The sequence below is a fragment of the Schistocerca cancellata genome, chromosome 1 (genome assembly GCF_023864275.1).
Source record: "Schistocerca cancellata isolate TAMUIC-IGC-003103 chromosome 1, iqSchCanc2.1, whole genome shotgun sequence".
NCBI classification, from domain to species: Eukaryota; Metazoa; Arthropoda; class Insecta; order Orthoptera; family Acrididae; genus Schistocerca; species Schistocerca cancellata.
Window position 1 is genome coordinate 1,018,502,616 of NC_064626.1, and position 21,537 is coordinate 1,018,524,152.

The following is a 21,537-nucleotide window of genomic DNA, read 5'->3' on the forward strand; positions in this document are numbered from 1 at the left end:
GCCAATGTAAGCCTTCCCACACTGACACAGAATTTTGTATAGACCGGGTTTCCTAAGCCCCAAATCATCTTTCGCAGAGCCGAGTAGTGCCCTAATCTTAGAAGGTGGATGGAACACACTCTTAATGTTAAAATTCCTTAAAATTCATCCAATCTTAAACGATATGCCTCCAGCATAAGGAAGAAAGGCCACCGATCTATGTTCCTCTTCATGCACTTCCAGTGATTGTCCAAACTCCATAGAATGAAGAATCTGCTTCTCGGAGTATCCATTTTCCTTAAAAACAGCCATCAGATGCACAAGTTCTTGGGTTAAGCTGTCCGCGTAGGAAATGGCATATGTTCTGTGTACCAAAGTCCTAAGGACACCACTGCATTGGTATGGTGGATGACAACTCTTAGAATGCAGATACCCATCTGTGTGAGTTGGCTTTCAGTGAATACTGTGTCCCAAAGTAGCATCTGGCTTTTTATAAACCATAACTTCTATAAATGGAAGCATCCCATCACTTTCAACTTCCATGGTAAATTGAATGTGGGGATGAAGACAGTTAAAGTGGTCCAATCTATTAAGAGCATCAGGTCCATATGGCCAGACAGAAAAAGTATCATCCACATATCTCCAGAAGCAAATTGGTTGCAAAGCCTAAGTCCTCTGGTGCCATATCCTTAAAGTCCTCCATAAATAAATTGGCAACTATGAGTGATAAAGGACTACCCATAGCCACTCCATTATTCTGTTCAAAAATGTTGCCATTAAATAAAAAACACATGGATGTCAGTACATGACGACAAACCTTCACCAACTCTTCCTCCAGTTTTTCACTAATCAAGCTAAGGGACTCTTCCCTAGGGATTCCTGTAAACAAAGGTACCACATCAAAACTCACTAATAGATCTGAAGGACTCAGCCTCAAAGATTTCAATCGTCGAATAAATTCCACCGAATTGGAGATATGGTGTTTACACTTGCCAACATATGGACTGAAAACAGATGATACATACTTTGCCAGGTTATAAGTGGGTGCAACCAAATTACTAAAAATAGGGCATAGAGGATCCCTTCCTTACGCAACTTAGGCAAACCACACAACCTAGGCGGAACAGCAGCACCAGGATGAAGTTTCTTATGTAAATCTTTGGACAACAAACTCTTTTTCAACAGTGAAACTGTCTTGCGCTTAATACTTTATGTCGGGTCACTAGATAGTCTTCTGTACGCCGAGTCGTTGAGTAGTAAATCCATTTTTAGGACATAATCATCCCACATCATTACTACTGTGGCATTCCCCTTGTCAGCTGATAAAACTACTACTTCATCGTCATTCCTAAGGGAACGAATGGCTGCTCTCTCTGAGGAAGAGATGTTATCCTGCAGTGGCAGAGGCAATGTTCTGCTAAGGGTGGTGCTACCTCCCAGTCTTGGAGAACAGCAACCGTGACGGGCAGTGCATGCACCGTGTACTGAATGGTGGCCTATATAGAATGTCGATTTGCAACCTGGTGTCAGTTCTCAGCAGGGCTCATCAGCAGAAGCACCATTCTCCTGAAGATGGCGACCAGTTGGATCACCAAAATTGAGTCAAGTTGATTTTAGGATCTGGCAGCAAACCCGAAGAGACTTTCTCATCTCAGTTACTGGCAGAATTACAAGTTTCCTCACAACCCATATGTAGCTGCAGGACAAAATTTGCTACACATACAGATAAAATGTGTGTACAAATATTTGTGATGTGTGTGTGTGTGTGTGTGTGTGTGTGTGTGTGTGTGTGTGTGTGTGTGTGTCTGCATCTGCTCACCTCTAATAGCCTCATTATTTAATAACCATATTTATCTTATATTAACAACTTTCATTAAATTTATGATTCAATTCAAACTCACAATGGACAGAGCTGTTGTCGTTTGTATGCTCCTGTACAGCTGTGAAACTTGGACAATCTATTGCTTCGATATGAAGAAACTTGAGCACTTCCACCAACAAAAAATTAGATAAATCTTGAACATTAAGTGAGAGGACCATGTGACCTACATTGCAGTTCTTGAGAAAGCACATCTCAGCAAATTGAGATCACCATCAACACTCATCAACTGAGATGGTTATGTCGTTTTCATCACAAGTGTGGTACGAGGCTTCCCCACTCAACTGAGATGGTTAGGCCATTTTCATCACAATGTGGTATGAGGCTTCCCCACCAAATCCTTTATTGTGAACTCTGCTCTGGCAGTAGACCGCATAGAGTCCCTCTCAAGAGCTTTAAGGACTAACTAAAACACATCATAAAGATGACTGGCATAAACAAACAAACAGGGGAAGATTGTGCTGTGGACCACTTAACTGTGGAGGGATGCTGCAGGTCCACCACTGTCAACTGATTGAAGGAGAATGTCACAGGCACAAAGAGGCCAAGCAACAAGCAAGAAAGCTCCGTCAGTTACAACCCCGCCCTCCTCCAAATGTTCAGTGCAATTTGTGTGGACACATGTTTTATGCCAGGATTGGTCTGTTCAGCCACTCGAAACACAGTGCATACTCACAACTAAGTTGCAGCTGACAATGATGAAAATACTGATGAAAATAATAGGGTTGCACTGGGAGTAAAGAATAATAATTTATGAAGTGTACTACAATAAGAAAGCAAAAATTAATATGAAGAGGTCAGAAAGGAAGGCTAAAATCAAGGAAGAGGCAACTTAATGCTGTCTTTTGTCTTCAAGTTGCTGTGGTTTTCAGTCTGAAGACTTCCTTGATGCAGCTTTCCATGCTACTACTGTATTTGTCTCTTGGTCTCCTTCTAAACTTTTTACACACCACACTTCCCTCCAACCCTCCAATATTACATTGGTGATTCCCTAATGTCTCAGAATGTGTTCTATCAACCTGTCACTTCATTTACTCATGTTATGCCATAAATTTATTTTCTTGCCAACTCTAATATGTACGACAGAGAAGCTATACAAAATCTGAAAACATTAAAACCCACTGAAAAAAGAAACACTGCACCATACTGCTGATGACATAGTTGGTTTCACATTCAGATATGGAAGTGAATCACATTTAGCAGGTAAACAGGGAAAAATCTTAAGTAACAACAACTAGGGGAAAAATATTAAAGGGATTAACAATGTGAGGAAAACTAATGTCGCTAAAGTCAATCAAGTAAAGTTGTTCTGCTACCTCAGCAACATAATTACATAAGACAACACTTATTTAACAGAAGTAAAGAATATCATTAGAAAAACAAGAATTTGTGGGAAAGGAAAACATTTTTACTAGGAAAACACATCAATGAAGAAATCCACAAAATCATTTGTGCAGAGTACTTGTCTGTGGATTTGAAAGCTGGACATTTCGGAAACAAGAAAGGACCCAATTAGAGGAAACAGAAATGTGAATTGGAAGAAAATGGCAAGAACAATATGGATGGAATAACAAGGTAGCTTTAGGAAATGAATAAAGGAATGCAGGTAAGAGTCTTTATTTTGTTCAGTTATACAGCAAAATCATGCAGTACTGTAAAAAAAAAAAAAAGTAAATGAACATTCAATTTTTGGTTTTTTACCTTTGTTTGTTCTTTCCGTAGATTCTTCAGGAGGCTTATATCATCAACTCTACTTTCCCTTTGAACCTTCAGCTCTTTGACTCGCTCTGCAGTTAAAGTAATACATTTTTTAATGGCTGCTTCTCTTGTATCATAACTGGATTTCAGCTGGAATGAAAAATATGCATGCTATTCACAAGCAAGCACTTTATGCAACAGCAGTAACTAAAAAGTACAAATAAATCATACCTCTTCATAAAGCTGTTTGCATGTCGCTGTTGGATCAACTTGCCCTTTAAATGATTCTGTTGGTATAGATGTATTCAGCATATACACAATTTTGTCATCAACAGTCCTCATTTTCTTCAATGCATCCTGAAATTAAAAAGAAATACACTCATTCTGCAGTTATGATTATGATCAATTTGGTTATTTTTTTTCTGTAAGCAATAAGAGACGTTTCTCCTCTCAGGAACTATGTTAAAGTGCAGTCATAAAATTATCTATAGAGCAACCCATCAGTGTAATGAGTTTTTATCTGTGGTCAAAAGTGCAGCAGTTTCATTCTCTTGTAGTTTTGGATCAGATTTTCAAGTATTGCCTTGAGAGAATTCCTATGCCTTTATTGTAGGACCCATTTAACTTTATTAAGTAACATAAAAACTAAAGTAAACTCTGTCTGAAGAGATCTTGGAAGGCCCAGTGTTACTGATCGACTGCCATGTCATTCTCAGGTGACAGGCATCATAGATGAGGCTATGGAGGGGCATGTGGTCAGCACACCACTCTCCCAGCTGGTGTCAGTTTTTGTGACTGGAACTGCTACTTCTCTGTCAAGCAGCTCCTCAATTGGTTTCGTGTGGGCTGAGTGCACCCCACTTGCCAACAGCACTCAGCAGATTCAGATGGTCATCCACTGCAGTACTAACCACTTAATTTTAGTGATCTGACAGGAACCAGAGTTACCATCACTGCAAGGCTGTTTGCTGATTAAGTGACACACTATAACCCTGTTGGTATTCCTCCAGGCCCACTATATTAAGTCACAGTCTCTTTTTACTTTTCCAACAAACTTTCTGTACAGCTTATCTCATGAAATAATTCCTCCCGGGATATTATGATAATTGTTTCAAGTGAGAACATCGATTGTAAAGGCGTTATGAATTATAGTATATTCAAATACTCACTAAACATTAATATTTTGATAACAATCAGCATTTCAGTTTACATGCCACAATTTGCTACCGGTCGCTTCCGCACTGAAACTTAAGCAATGACCAAGCGTGGCACAGACAAGCTATAAAAGCATTGAGATGGCTACTGAGCACTGTTGACAAATGCATTATCCAAACTTGACTCACTCCATCCTGGCCGGGAGTCCAACTGCAACTAAGTTGCACCACAACAATAACTGGTCTCCAGAGTATTGTCAATATAAAAATGACTGCATCTCAAAGGTAGATATTTCTTTGCACTATGATGCCCAGCTTCTAGAACAAATGGTAATGGTCAATACATCACATAATAGGGTCACATCTTATCATTGCAAAACAATCAATGAATTGGTGGAACTGACTTGAGTTCATGACAGTAGATTTTGACTAGATATTTGATGGTGAAATAGGTCACAACAAAATTTTATTCAGGTGTTCTTCCTGAACAAATAATCCAAAATTGTATTAAAATGGAAAACACTTTCTAATGTTCTGTAATGATTTTCAGAACATTATGAAGTGTTTTCCTTTTTAATATTATTATTGTGTTCTGCCAAGCATCAATGAAAAATGAAGTTAATCTTAATCAAAAGTTGGTTACCACAAATTCTTCTCGGTTTTAGATTGTGTCATATTCTTCAAAGAAAACACTTCCTCCAGTTCAGATACTGATGTCACAGCTATCGGTTCACACCAGCACACGGCTTACTGTCTCACATAAAAGAAACATCAGCTCCACCACACTCTCAATACACCAGAGCAACAAGTTTGTGTGATCACCATATATGGTGTGTAAAGTTACTGTACAGAACAAAGTGCCAGTTCTCACGACTTTCTATTTGACATCACTTGTAAACTGTATTTTTTTACAGTATTCATCCTTGTGTGCATCACAAGATGATACAAATTTATCAATAATAAAATAATTTAGTCTACAACACAGAAGAATTTTATTATAAGTGTCTCTGTTCACAAAAGTCTACAAATGTAAAAAAGAAATTAATTTGACATTTGTACCAAGAGTCACTAAGAGTGGCAATTGATAGCCTTGTTAGCAGGTTTGTTGAGAGCAAAGAAATTTTAGCAGGGAAAAAACAACAGCAGATTTCACAAATCTTATTTATATAAAATAAATCAGGAACAAGTATTTTCAGATCCTCAAGAGGAGATCAAACAAAAACTGCTGGGATCAATCAACAGCGTAACTCAATGTTGATAATGAGTAAAATATTAGCAGATGTGCATTAAACCCTATGGAAATTTTTGTCCTAACAAAAAGACTTTGATGCAAAAATACTCTCTACACCTCTGAGCCCATCCTTGCATCACAATGTTGCCATTCATGAGCATCAGGCCTACGGTCCATGCTATTCATCCAGGGAACTGGCAAGTTACCTTAGCTCTTTGGGCCAGTTAGTGCTGCTATTGCCGGTTCTTGCAACTCAACCACATGTGGCAAGTGTCGGTGACACAAGTTAAGCAGACTGAGGAAGATATGCAGTTCTTTAAAGGTTCTTGGTGGTGGAATTTATAAGATGGCTTCAACTTTCTCAGATATAGGTAGTGAACGTCATGAGGAGATCTTACAGCCCAGGAAGTTAATCTGTGTCCGGCCAAAAATCCATTTAATGGTGTTTAAAACTATGCCGTACTGTTCTAAACATTTAAATACCAGTTAGAAGCAGCCAATGCTGTTCTGGCAAGGCAGAAAAAAAAACAGGATACCATCAAAATACACAAAGGAAAAGGGGAGACCATGTCGAATCTATAAACCTTTGCTAAGTTTGTGCAGAGTTTCGGAGGCAAAATATCACAAAATGACTCTCGAATAAACCAAACGGAGTGATTATGGCCATCTTCAGTATGTCTGCCTCCAACACCAGAATCTGAGTGCACACCTTGGTGCAGTCTAGAACACCAAATAAAGTCATACCACTTGGCATGTAGTTAAAATCTCATACTAAGGGTATGGGGTATCATTTCAGCACAGTTCTGGCACTGAGGGTTCGATAACTGCGCACGAGCGCCAAGCACCACACTTCTTAAGCATTAAGCAAAATGGGGACAATCAAGGACTGCTGCTCGACCGGCACATAACACAGTCCTGAAACATGCTGTTGAACTCAGCTTTTGCTATGGCCAGATGGTCTGCGGATAAACATTAGAGTCAACAGGACACCAGTGTATGCTACTGCATTTCATATGAAAACTGAGATTGTTAAGGCGGTAATGCCATCAACTAGCTGAGTGTTTGACATGTCTAACAGTTGACACTACGTTGAAAACTTCTCCCCCTATAATGGGTTCTAACACAGATGCAACTGTCAAGTCCCATGCCAGTTCACACCAAAATCCAAGATCCCCTTGATCCGCAGTGTACCATACATTGGTTTGGTAGAATTATTAGCTGTTGTCAGGCAGAAGGTGGTCGCTGGTTGCCTGTTGTGTAATAGCGTGTGTGGAAATATGCATAGGTTTGATCCAATGTCTACTATATGTTTTCAATCGGACTTGCAGACATTTGTGAGAAGGCGCTGCAATGCAGCCTGGCAATCAGCTGATGTGGCTACGTCCAGTTTCTGCTGGCATTTGGATGGATGCAAGGCCTAGTACATTTATGCGCCTAGTCTCCAAATCTTTTATAGTACCAACAGACAGAGGTTTCACTTGTACCAGATGCTGAAGAGGCAGTTGTAGAGTGACTTCTAAATTTCTTGTAGTATGTCCACTGTCCTTGCTGCAATCCTGCTTAGTCAACAGTTCACCAATCTGTTTAGTCAACAAATCAACCTTGGCTGCCACAGCGCCATGAATGGTGTGTGAAACCAGGGGCATTGACAAGCTGTTGCATGGCACTGTGACTGCATTTACCGACATGGGCATGATTGTGCTGAATATTTTACGAGCCTATTCAGCCACTGTGCCCAAGCCATGTCGGTTTGTGTCACTACAATAGCCTTCACTTGAAGTGGCTGACAAGTACTCCACAATGTATGCAGAAGACTATCAGGGTTGATACTAATGTCATCTTTACTCCGTAAATGTCTATAATATTGTGACAGTTTCCTGCCACCAACTTCTTCTTGTGTTAAAACTTATCTGATTAATTCCTCTTACGATGCAGACGTCCTAAGATACAGTTCTGTCTCCATTTTTTCATAAGCAGAGCAATGATCACATCTTCAATCTCCATGGCATATTTATGTTCCACCCAGCTTACCACGATCATGAATTTGGCAAAATCTGCTGTAATGCCCATGTAGAGGAAACTGGCTTCCACTTGGTCAAACCACAATGCCAGATTATGTGGCTAGAAGGATGGTAAGTGCACAGTGAGCCAAGAGACTGAAGGTACACGTCCAGTCAATGATAATGTTATGTTACAATCTTATCCTTTCAGTGCTATTGTGTGTTCAAATCATGCCAGGGTCACCAGTGTTAGATAAGCCATGAAACGGAAGCTATCTGATCAATTACCGTGCATGTCATAGTCAAGGTGTCTGGCGTACAAAATGCAACACTCGCACATGAGAAAAATTTTCAAACTTTATTCAGTTATACAGGAAGGAAGAGCTTGTCAATGGAGAACACAACTTTGAGAAATTCCACCTTATGGTAGTATTATTCCTACCTCTAACTCATAAGTACACTCCTGGAAATGGAAAAAAGAACACATTGACACCGGTGTGTCAGACCCACCATACTTGCTCCGGACACTGCGAGAGGGCTGTACAAGCAATGATCACACGCACGGCACAGCGGACACACCAGGAACCGCGGTGTTGGCCGTCGAATGGCGCTAGCTGCGCAGCATTTGTGCACCGCCGCCGTCAGTGTCAGCCAGTTTGCCGTGGCATACGGAGCTCCATCGCAGTCTTTAACACTGGTAACATGCCGCGACAGCGTGGACGTGAACCGTATGTGCAGTTGACGGACTTTGAGCGAGGGCGTATAGTGGGCATGCGGGAGGCCGGGTGGACGTACCGCCGAATTGCTCAACACGTGGGTCGCGAGGTCTCCACAGTACATCGATGTTGTCGCCAGTGGTCGGCGGAAGGTGCACGTGCCCGTCGACCTGGGACCGGACCGCAGCGACGCACGGATGCACGCCAAGACCGTAGGATCCTACGCAGTGCCGTAGGGGACCGCACAGCCACTTCCCAGCCAATTAGGGACACTGTTGCTCCTGGGGTATCGGCGAGGACCATTCGCAACCGTCTCCATGAAGCTGGGCTACGGTCCCGCACACCGTTAGGCCGTCTTCCGCTCACGCCCCAACATCGTGCAGCCCGCCTCCAGTGGTGTCGCGACAGGCGTGAATGGAGGGACGAATGGAGACGTGTCGTCTTCAGCGATGAGAGTCGCTTCTGCCTCGGTGCCAATGATGGTCGTAATGGTGTTTGGCGCCGTGCAGGTGAGCGCCACAATCAGGACTGCATACGACCAAGGCACACAGGGCCAACACCCGGCATCACGGTGTGGGGAGCGATCTCCTACACTGGCCGTACACCACTGGTGATCGTCGAGGGGACACTGAATAGTGCACGGTACATCCAAACCGTCATCGAACCCATCGTTCTACCATTCCAAGACCGGCAAGGGAACTTGCTGTTCCAACAGGACAATGCACGTCCGCATGTATCCCGTGCCACCCAACGTGCTCTAGAAGGTGTAAGTCAACTACCCTGGCCAGCAAGATCTCCGGATCTGTCCCCCATTGAGCATGTTTGGGACTGCATGAAGCGTCGTCTCACGCTGTCTGCACGTCCAGCACGAACGCTGGTCCAACTGAGGCGCCAGGTGGAAATGGCATGGCAAGCCGTTCCACAGGACTACATCCAGCATCTCTACGATCGTCTCCATGGGAGAATAGCAGCCTGCATTGCTGCGAAAGGTGGGTATACACTGTACTAGTGCCGACATTGTGCATGCTCTGTTGCCTGTGTCTATGTGCCTGTGGTTCTGTCAGTGTGATCATGTGATGTATCTGACCCCAGGAATGTGTCAATATAGTTTCCCCTTCCTGGGACAATGAATTCACGGTGTTCTTATTTCAATTTCCAGGAGTGTATTTGTGAGCATAATATTGCTGTGAAACACAGTGCCTCTCACAGGTGGCATAAAAATATCGACAGCGCAATAAAAATATTCGCTCGTGGTACCACAGTACACTGAGAAGGAGTGGTCCTGGCTGCTACAGACTCCTATCGTTCCACAAAATGCTACTTATAAATTTTCAAGAACCATATCACGATAAATGTACTTCAGCCCCATATATACACTATGTGATCAAAAGTATCTGGACACCTAGCTGAAAATGACTAACAAGTTCGTAGCGTTCTCCATCGGTAATGCTGGAATTCAATATGGTGTTGGTCCACCCTTAGCCTTAATGATAGCTTCTACTGTTGCAGGCATACGTTCAATCAGGTGCTGGAGGGTTTCTTGGGGAATGGCAGTCCATTCTTCATGGAGTGTTGCAATGAGGAGAGGTACTGGTGTTGGTCAGGGGGGCCTGGCATGAAGTTGGCGTTGCAAGACATCCCAAAGGTGTTTTATGGGATTCAGGTAAGGACTCTGTGCAAGCCAGTCCATTACAGGGATGTTATTGTCGTGTAACTACTCTGCCACAGACCATGCATTATGAACAGGTGCTCGATTGTGTTGAAAGATGCAATTGCCATCCCCAAATTGCTCTTCAACAGTGGAAAGCATGAAGGTGCTTAAAACATCAGTGTAGGCCTGAAAGTGCCACACTAAACAACAATGGGTGCAAGGTCCCTCCATGATAAACATGATCACACCATAACACCACCACCTCCGAATTTTACTGTTGGCACTACACACGCTGGCAGATAACGTTCACTGAGCATTCACCATACCCACGCCCTGCCATCACATTGCCACACTGTGTACCATGATTCATCACTCCACACAACGTTTTTCCACTGTTCAGTCATCCAGTGTTTATACTCCTTACACCAAGTGAGGCATCGTTTGGCATTTACTGGTGTGATGTGTGGCTTCTGAGTAGCCGCTTGATCATGAAATCCAAATTTTCTCACCTCCCACCTAGCTGTCATAGTTCTTGCAGTGGATGCTGATGCAGTTTGGAATTCCTATGTGATGGCCTGGACAGATGTCTACCTATTGCACATTACAGCCGTCTTCAACAGTCGGTGGTCTCTGTCAGGCAACAGACAAGGTCAGCCTGTACACTTTTGTGCTGTACGTGTCCCTTCACATTTCCATTTCACTAGCACATCGGAAACAGTGGACCTAGGAATGTTTAACAGTGTGGAAATCTCACATTCAGATGTATGACACAAGTTACACCCTATCACCTGACGACATTCGAAGTCCGTGAGTTCTGCGGAGCACCCTATTCTGCTCTCTCACGATATCTAATTACTACTGAGATTGCTGATATGCAGTACCTGGCAGTAAGTAACAGCACAATGCACCTAACATGAAAAATGTATGTTTTTTGGGGTGTCTGGATACTTTTCATCACATAGTGTATCATTTCTGCAGAGACCTCAAAGACGAGATTACATTAATTACAAGATGCAAAGAGGGTTTTAAGCAGTTATCCTCCCCTTGCTCTATACATCATTGGAACAAGAAGAAACCTTAACATATGATACAATGCTAAGTACACACTGCCTTGCCCTTCACAGAGGTTTGCAGAGTCTGTATACTTTGACCAAAAGCTTTCTGCTTTCAGTCTTTTTTATGTGTGTGTCAAGCATTCAATTTACTCCTTGAAATACTTTGAAATGGTTTTATCAACTCATTGTTTCAATTATTGCTATGATTGCAGTATGCATTTACAACCTGCAATACATACGGTGACTACAGATTCATTTTGCAAAAGCAATAAACAAATCAGTTTTGGCGTGGTTGACTCCTCCAAATATCTTAAAAATTCTGAGACATGGTCATCTACACCAAGTGTCTTCCCTTTCCACACTACTGTCTTAAATTTTCTTTTGTGTGTATGAACATTCCACATATTACTTTCACCTTCCAGTTTTCTATTTTTCCTTAACATTGGATTGCTATCTGCACTCTTGACGGCCATACAGTTGCTTCTCTGTTTCCCAGAGTTTTCTTTGATTTTTCTGTAATCAAAATCCTACAGCCAAACATACTTCTGCAGTTCTGCATTTGCCTTCTAGACTTTCCTGCTTTGCATTTTCCTCAAAAAAATTAATTACATTAAAAAAAAGAAAACTACAATTTGCCAATGACACTGTCATTCTATACAGAAATTGGAAAAGCCTTGGAAGATCAGCTGATTGGAATGGTTAGTCTCTAGATGAGATGTAAAAGAAACACCAATAAAAGCAAAACAGGGGAATAGAGTGTAGTCATATTAAGTCAGGTAGTGATGAAGGAATTCGATTCAGAAATGAGAAATTAAAGGTAGTAGGTAAGTTTTGCTATTTGAGTAGCAAAATAATTGAGGGTAGAAGTAAAGAGAACACAAAATGAACACTGACAATGGCAAGAAAAGCTTTTCAGAGTAATCAAAATATGTAACATCTAATTTAAGTTTTAGTGTTGAGGACTCTTTTTCTGGAAGTATATGGGTGCGGCATAGCCTTATGTGGAAGTGAAATGTGGCGATAAATAGTACAGATGAGAAGAGAGCTTTTGACAAGTGGTTGTAGAAAAGTACTTTATATTATATGCGCAAATCAGATAACTAATGAGGAGGATATCAATCAAATTGACGTGAAAAGAGCTTCAGCACACAATTGGCTACAAGAAGTGATTTGTTGATAGCACATATCCTAAGCCATCAAGGGATAATTAATCTGATAGTGTAGGAACATGCAGGAGTTGAAAATTATAGTGGGAGAACAAGGCTACAATGCAGTAAGCAAGCTCAAATGACTTGGTGCTGTACCTCAGGAGAATGTTCCCCTTTGAGAGCCCTGATAGTTTTCTTTGTTTCAGAGGGAGTTTATGTGCCTATTGCCCTCTCAGCTATACAGTGATTTGTTGTCTTAAAGCTCAGCCATATTTACCAGTGCAAAACATTCCCTCAGTAGCAGTACCTCCATTGAATCTGGCTGGAAATTGGTGGTAGGGACAGTGTACTACGAATATTGTGGTCCACACAGGATTTGGAAATCAAATATTTTACTTGCTCTTTGATTGCTGAATTAAATACTGTTCATGGTCAGATCAAGTCTCATCTAACATAATTTATGCACAGATAAATGATTAGCTACATACTACACTCAGTCAATGTCCTATAAAGGGATTGTTCGTGAGAGCAGTAATCTAACATTGAAGAGACACAAAAGTTTACATGTGACAAACAGATAGTTAACACAGTTGCTGATTAAACTTCTTAACTCACTGTCCTTGAAGTATAACCATTATTTCAATATGAAAATGAAGTGCACTTTAAGTATAATTTGGTAGTAACACAGTTCACAGCCTGATGCTATTATCACAGAAGCATTGTTGACGTTTGGCACAGTCCATGATACTATTACGCATTCAACGTCCAACTAACCATTTAAAACAGTCACTAACTAAACTCTCAAATACAGAGTTTATATAAAATGACATAACTGATGCCAAAGCATCTTTGGTACATTTCCCTTATCAGCGGACATAGACCTTGCACATTTCATAATCTTCCACAGGCTGACTAAAATGGCTTCCAGCAGCTTCTCTTTTATAAAATTACAATAATTAGAGCTACATTTATCTATTGTCATTCACTGGCTTTTTCAAATTACAATTAAACATTTATGCATCTGATTAACTGAACAATGGAGGAAGACTCTTCTGAATTTGAACTTTTAGATAGAACAATAATGACTATAGAATTATGCTGTCTATTTTTCTAAAATATCTTATTCTGTTTCAATAACAATGTTTTAACTGTGAATGTTAATTACTCCAGAATTAAATGAGTGCAAAAGTTGCTAACATATTTCCAAAGATGTATAAATGCTACCGTTCTTTACATAGTTTTTCCATCTACATTGTCATGAAGTTAGCAAACAGGCATTTGTTGGCATATGAACAAATAATAACTAAGTTTGAAATTACTGGTATTTCTAGTGTTCAGTTTTCAGGTAAACTAATCACACTTATGAGTTTTATTAATCAAAAGAATATAACGGACAATAAAGTTACATTAGCTAAGCTCTGATTAATATTCACAGTTTTTAGTGTTGTGCATGTGCCATATAAATTATCATATCAATGATATTTGCAAAAAAATGGGGGGGGGGGGGGGGTGGATAATTAACAGCTACATGGAATCCACCTGCTTTGTCACAACCATTACTCCCTGCAAACACTTGGTAATTGTTTTATGAAGTAATAGTTACAATTATTGTTATGACTGCAATTTGTAGTATATGTAGTCACAACTTCTATCAACGTATGAGGGTTGGATGAAAAGTAATGCCTTCACTTTCGTTAATTGGGTTTGGGTGGGAATATTTTAATAAATCAAATGCACAAATAATCCTTCGAATGTGATTTTTAATTACCAATATTCACTTTTCCGCATAATCACCAGCCAATTGGATACATTTCTGCCAACAATGAACAAGTTTTCTGAAGCCGTCACAGAAGAAGTCGACACTCCGTTTCCGCAACCAAAGTCTCACAGTTCTCTCAACGTCTTCATCAGAAGCATGATGATGTCCCCAAAGATTGTCTTTCATTATTGGGAACAGATGGAAGTCAGTTGGTGCTAAATCTGGACTGTGTGGAGGATGCCGTATGATGATGAGAGTCGGTCTCTGAAGTTCTGCTGTGGTGGCACATGAAGTGTGTGGTTTGGCATTGTCGTGCTGCAGGAAAACATTTCCCTTTCCCTTTCGGACCCTTGTTAGCCGTCGTTTCAGAGTTCACAGCATTGTGATGTAATGCTCTGAATTCATTGTTGTTCCACGATCAAGGAAATCAACATGGATAACACCATCTGCATCCCAGAACATTGTGGCCATAATTTTTCCAGCTGAGGGCTGCATCTTGAATTTCTTTTTCTGGGGCAAGTCTTTGTGTTGATATTCCATAGACTGACTTTTCATCTCCAGGTCATAATGGTGTACCCTCATTTTGTCTCCTGTCACAATTGAATGGAGAAAGGCATCATCTTCATTCTCATAACGCGAGAGGAGTACCTGGCAAAATTCAAGTCTGTGTGTTTTCATTTCAGGAGTCAGCATCCGGGGTACCCACCGTGCACAGATCTTCCGATAATGTGCCCCAATAATGTGACCCAAACGTTCTTGTGAAATGCCGATTGTGCTTGCAATTTCTCTCTGAGTGATACGACGATCGTCCTGAATCAATCTGTCAACATTTTGCTTGGGAAACTCGGTGGTGGCTGTCACAGGACGTCCATCTATTTGTTTGTCATGCAGGTTAGACGTTCCCGCCTCAATATCTTTAAACTTACTCGCTCAATGATGCACAGTACTCACATCAACACAGTCACCATAAACTGCTCTCATTCTCTGATGAATCTCCTTTGGGGTGACACCTTCCGCTGTCAAGAATTCAATGACTGCATGTAACTTAAATCGCAATGACCGACCGCCTGTGCATGGTTCCATACTTTACACTGCAACAATACAACCATTCAATGCTAAGGCTTCCCACCAACTGGAGCTGCAGAGAAGAGGCTACAGAACAACCAGTACCTGCCGCAAACCAACATTGCCAACTATTGAAGAGTTACGAATGTGGAGGTATTACCCTTCAGTCAACCCTTGTATTTGTTACAAATGGACTGTACTCATAACTTTCTCATTCCTCTTAACAGAAATAATTTCATCCTTCATGTCTACTTTTCATGAATCTCATTATAGCAATATTTCACATTTATTTTCAGAGTTATCAGTTTCAGGTAGAATATGAGAACATCTTCTCAACTTAAGAAGAAAAAAAAACAATGTGTTATAGTATGTATGGAAGTATTTTTGTGTCATTACTAAATTGGAATATTTTACAGAATTAATATGCTTTTCTGAAGAGACAATGATACCAGTAACAATGTAATCTTTCATTTACTTTTCCCCAGTACTGTATTTAATTTTTTATTTTAATTTAAAGTTTATTCATAAATATGTTGAATGTTAATATCAATGTTTACCTTACTGTGAACTTCAAAATTGTCAACATTTTGGCAGCTAGAGACAGTGGTCATGAGTGTGTGAGCTGTATTTGCGTGAACGTTTGTGTTTATACTGTACATTTCAGAAAAAGGCCTTCTGGTCGAAAGCTGTGAGGACGGGTCATGAGTCGTGCTTGGGTAGCTCAGATAGTAGAGCACTTGCCCACAAAAGGCAAAGGTCCTGAGTTTGAGTCTTGGTCAAGCACACAGTTTTAATCTACCAGGAAGATTCATATCAGTGCACACTCCGGTGCAGAGTGAAAATTTCATTCTGGAAACATCCCCCAGGCTGTAGCTAAGCCATGTCTCCGCAATATCCTTTCTACCAGGAGTGCTAGTTCTGCAAGGTTCGCAGAAGAGCATCTGTGAAATTTGGGAGGTAGGAGATGAGGTACTGGTAGAATTGAAGCTGTGAGGATGGGTCATGAGTCACGCTCTCAGATGGTAGAACACTTGCCTGCGGAAGGCAAAGGTCCCGAGTTCGAGTTTCGGTCCGGCACACCGTTTTAACCTGCCAGGAAGTTTCATATCAGCGCACACTCTGCTGTAGAGTGAAAATTTCATTCTGAAATCAGACACTCTGTTTACAACAGGTCAGGTATATGTTTATTTAGCTTCATGTTACATTATGTATCAGGGTACTACTACCTCTAGGACCTAACTGAGTAAAGATAATTATGATTGGTACTCAATCACAAAGAGCCAGTAACGTCTATAGACCATTTCAGTCTAACATCTGTTAAATACTTGAATTAAAATCATCACGAATCAATAACCTAAACACAAAGCACAACAATAAAATGCAAAAATTCTGATTAGGACCTGTATATGAGCAACTGGAAAGTTCTCAAAATACAGTAACTGACTTCTTTGGGTTATGGTAGGTGAGTAAAGACATGGGAAAGTCATATAATCAAAACTGACTCTAAAATTTTCAAATAAAAGTACTCCTCAAATTCACAGCACTATAAAGTTAATATATACTACAGTAATTAAGAGTCAACTGAAAAGTGGGATATCACCCATCGGCTTTGACTCATCAGTTAACTGTGTTGTTTTGTGTGACGATGTTGAGACATGGTATGTTGGAAATGGATTGTGTTTGCAGAGTGTGTGGGATGTTTATGTTTTTCAATTGTTTGTGAATAATGTTAATGTGGCATTGGACTTTGTGATGGGTGTTACTCAGTGTTTTGGGAGTTTGTTTCTGTTGACTTGTCAGTGAGTTATCTTAATGTTGATAGTTACTGGCTACTTATTCATTTTCGGTTTTGAAATTGCTTGTTCACCATGTTATTAATTGTTTGAAAGCTTTTTTTTTTTCTTTTTGGTGTTTCATTTGGTACTGTGTATCGACCTTACAATGATATTTAATAGTCTTTTGTTAGTTGTTACTACTTTTAATTTCTCCAGTCATGTGTCTATGCAGTGGAATGTGTTAAGTGTCGGCAGTGTGTGGAATTTATGAAACAAGGAAGATCTCTGCATCTCAAACCAGGTGTGTATCTCTGTCTCTCTGTCTCTCTCTCTCTCTCTCTGTGTGTGTGTGTGTGTGTGTGTGTGTGTGTGTGTGTGTGTGTGTGTGTGTGTGTGTGCACCCCTCCCCTCCCCCAACAGTACTGGCCACTGACTGGCCGCCATGTCATCCTCAGCCCACAGGCATCACTGGATGCTGATATGGAGAGGCATGTGGTCAGCACACTGCTCTCCAGGCCTTATGTCAGTTTACAAGACCGAAGCCGCTACTCCTCAATCAAGTAGCTCCTCAGTTTGCCTCACATGGGCTGAGTGCACCCCGCTTGCCAAGCACTTGGCAGACTAGATGGTCACCCATCCAAGTGCTAGCTCAGCCCAGCAGTGTTTAACTTCAGTGATCCGACAGGAACTGGTGTTACCACTGCGGCAAGGAGGTTTTGATAATACTTAGTTCTCCTAATTGAGGGATCTTAGAATTGTGGGTTCGGTTTGAGCAATATAGGGCAAGTGAAATTTGCGGTACCGGGCTTTTGAACTGTGCCTGGGATGCTGGTATTGCTGTCTTCGTTTGAGTTGCATAGGTAAAGAAAAATTTATGGTGTCGGGTTTTCGAGTTGTATGTGGGTTCCTGGTATGTTGCCTTCTTTGGAACTATATAGGTCAATCAAAATGTACGATACCAATGTTACGCTTTTTCCAATTTTGGGTTGGGTGTTGATGATTTTGTGTACTTTACTCTTGGGTGAATATTTGTTTGGAGTGGTGTTTTGATTGTTACTGTAATGGATTTAGTTTGGCCTCACCTGTGATTGTCCTGATGGTTACTTTTTATAGTGTATGTTAAACATTTAGCTTATTACTGAGATCTATCAGCAGGTAAATTGTGTGAGGTAGTGGCCACCATATTTAGTATGTTTGAAGTTCAGATGTCTGCCATCTTGACTAGGTCACATGCCAAAACTGACAGACAGATCCTAACTTTGGTAATATCACCATTTTTTACTAAATGTATCGGTATAGACACGGCAGCAGGTGTGTGTATATGCAGAAATTTATAATTGGAGACTTTAACAATTAAGTGTATAGGAAATTGACTAGCTACATAGTCAGTAAAAACCAGTAAGAATTACAGATATTATATATGCCAGTACTATTCGTATGTTAACAGTTGTACAAACATCTTCATCAAACTACACTAGTACTTAAGAGTTTTCTCCACATCTAACTATCCGCACGGAGAAAACACAAGCTTATTTTTACTGATCCAAACATATTTTATCACTGCTCTGTCATTGTAAGTTTTTTATAATATGGTGTGCTATTTTCTGACTTAAGAAAATGATGATGCCATAGTATCAGCAAAACATGGTATGACTTAGCATGGAACCCCCCCCTCCACATCCTGCCAGATAAAGTGGACTCCAATAGCTAAAAGATTATGTTTTAACTGCAAACGATCTCAAACATCATGGTCACTATCACCATGTTGACAGTGCTGATAATTATCTTAAATTTCAAAAAAATCTTAGCAAACATTGGTGTATATTAGGTACCTGGCTCACCCTCAGTATAAAACATAAAAATGATATCAACTTGCAAGATAAATTAAGATCATATGCAATCTCAACTGGCTTTTGTGGTAGTAGAGAATACTTATGAAAAAGTCAGTGAAGTAGATAACAAGAATTTTTAAAAAATATAGCAAGGTAAAATAATATTTCTTTTTCTTTTTTTTTAAGCTTCTGCAAATCTTTCCTTCTACTGATGACATGAAGTGTGTAAATACAACTGGGAAATGTGAGTCAGTGGAAATGAAGAGCACGGGACACTGTAGTTGTTTACATAGATTTCAGATGCATGTACATACAACCAATTCCTTTTGTGGAAAATGAAGACTGAGTCTTGTATACAACTGTTGGTTGTACATAATCTTTCAACCCTTACAATGTTTAAATAGAAATACCTCTTGGCTACTGTTTTTTTTATCAATTTTTATTCATGTCTGTACTGATTTTTCCTATACTGTTATCAAAAGGTGGACAAATGAAACACAAGTATATAAATTATGTATGACATATGTGGCCAAGAGCATTATAAACTGCTCAAAAAAAGTTCTGCACCAACCTCATAATTTTCTGTTTTTTGCTGTCCTAATCCTCTTTTACCCACATGAAATCACTACCTGTGTAATGGACATAAAAGCCACATTCATGGTGCAATACTGTGTCTGTAGTCATGAAAGAGAGAATGTGGTTTGTGAAGAGTTTTCAGTTTGTCAACTTGCCTTGAATTGACATTTCAAGCTTAGACAGTGTGTACATTGTCACTTTATGGCATGAAGATTTGTGAGTGAGAGAAGTAGCCCACCAAATTAGTGAACACAACACAGACATCATTCAAACATTCAGCTGCTATCATGAGACATGAAAAAAATTGAGGATCTGTTCAAAGACATCAACCGTAGTCAACAACACCGATGATTGGCGCCTACCTACAAAGTCTGGTTCATAGGTGCACCAGTGGTGTAGGGGTATGTCTTTGATTAGTAATCAAAACGTCCTCGGTCCTGGTTTGAAGCCTGCCATCCCTTAAATTGTGAATAAAAAGCATCAGCAATGGCGGCCGAACACTTCTGGCATAAGAAGTCATCTTCATTCAGCCAATAGCCTTGTCAAAGAGGGCTGAGGACCGAACAGAGGTTAAGGGCACGGTCTTGCCCTTGGGGTGGGAGACTGTTCCTGAAGGCGGAAGAATCAGCAATGATAAACAGAATGAGGATGCAGAATGCAATGGAAACCACTGCATTAGAGACAGATAATGTGTATCCAGAAGACATGGGGCATGTAGTTAAAAAAGTCATGATGATCTCTCCATTGGCAAAAGATACTGAACTAGCCCCCATTTGTATCTCTGGTAAGAGATTGCCAAGAGGAAGGTAACTAACCATCAAAAGGATAATGTTCTCTGAGTCAAAGTGTGGAATGTCATAAGTTTGAACATGGTAAGGAAGCCAGAAAATCTGATACAGAAAATGATACGACTCAATATACAGGGTCTTACAAAAAGGTACGGCCAAACGTTCAGGAAACATTCCTCACACACAAAGAAAGAAAATATGTTATATGGACATGTGTCCGGAAACGCTTACTTTCCATGTTAGAGCTAATTTTATTACTTCTCTTCAAATCACATTAATCATGGAATGGAAACACACAGCAACAGAACGTACCAGCGTGACTTCAAACACTTTGTTACAGGAAATGTTCAAAATGTCCTCCGTTAGCGAGGATACATGCATCCACCCTCCGTCGCATGGAATCCCTGATGCGCTGATGCAGCCCTGGAGAATGGTGTATACTATCAAAGCCATCCACAATACGAGCACGAAGAGTCTCTACATTTTGACCGGGGTTGCGTAGACAAGAGCTTTCAAATGCCTCCATAAATGAAAATCAAGAGGGTTGAGGTCAGGAGAGCGTGGAGGCTATGGAATTGGTCCACCTCTACCAATCCATCGGTCACCGAATCTGTTGTTGAGAAGCGTACGAACACTTCGATTGAAATGTGCAGGAGCTCCATTGTGTATGAACCACATGTTGTGTCGTACTTGTAAAGGCACATGTTCTAGCAGCACAGGTAGAGTATCCCGTACGAAATCATGATAACGTGCTCCTTTGAGCGTAGGTGGACGAAACTAAAATGAGCTCTAACATGGAAATTAAGCGTTTCCGGACACATGTCCACATAACATCTTTTCTTTATTTGTGTGTGAGGAATGTTTCCTGAAAGTTTGGCCGTACCTTTTTGTAACACCCTGTAGATATAATAGGGGTTAATAAAGGGAAATGGAAAGAAGACAATGCTTTCTGATCGATGATTACAGGATACTATCAACAGCAGCAGAAAATGGGAGTAGGATTCATTATGAATGGGAAGGTAGGGCAGACAGTGACTTACTGTGAACAATTCAGTGATACTGTTATTCTAATCAGAGTTGATAGCAAAGCAACACTGACAACATCGCAGACTGAAGATGACGAGATAGAGAAAGTATATGAGGATACTGAATGGGTAATTCAGTAGTTAAAGGGAGATGGAAATCTAATTGTCATGGGAGATTGGAATACAGTTGTAGTGGAAGGAGTAGA

At 40.5% G+C, this 21,537-nt stretch overlaps 1 protein-coding gene across 4 annotated transcripts in view; it reads right to left on the reverse strand.

Annotated features, from left to right (window-relative positions):
* LOC126089327 (protein MIX23) overlaps positions 1-21,537 on the reverse strand; it is a 41,928-nt gene that overhangs the window by 7,897 nt on the left and 12,494 nt on the right. For 2 of the 4 annotated variants that reach the window (XM_049906900.1, XM_049906901.1), the window contains exons 2-3: positions 3,788-3,913; positions 3,560-3,706 (exon numbers count right to left, since the gene is read on the reverse strand). In XM_049906900.1, the coding sequence (XP_049762857.1) occupies positions 3,560-3,706; positions 3,788-3,913 (273 nt within the window). Of the gene's footprint in view, positions 1-3,559; positions 3,707-3,787; positions 3,914-4,899; positions 5,029-21,537 lie in introns of all 4 variants that reach the window. The other 2 variants (XM_049906903.1, XM_049906902.1) reach the window with 2 other exon arrangements.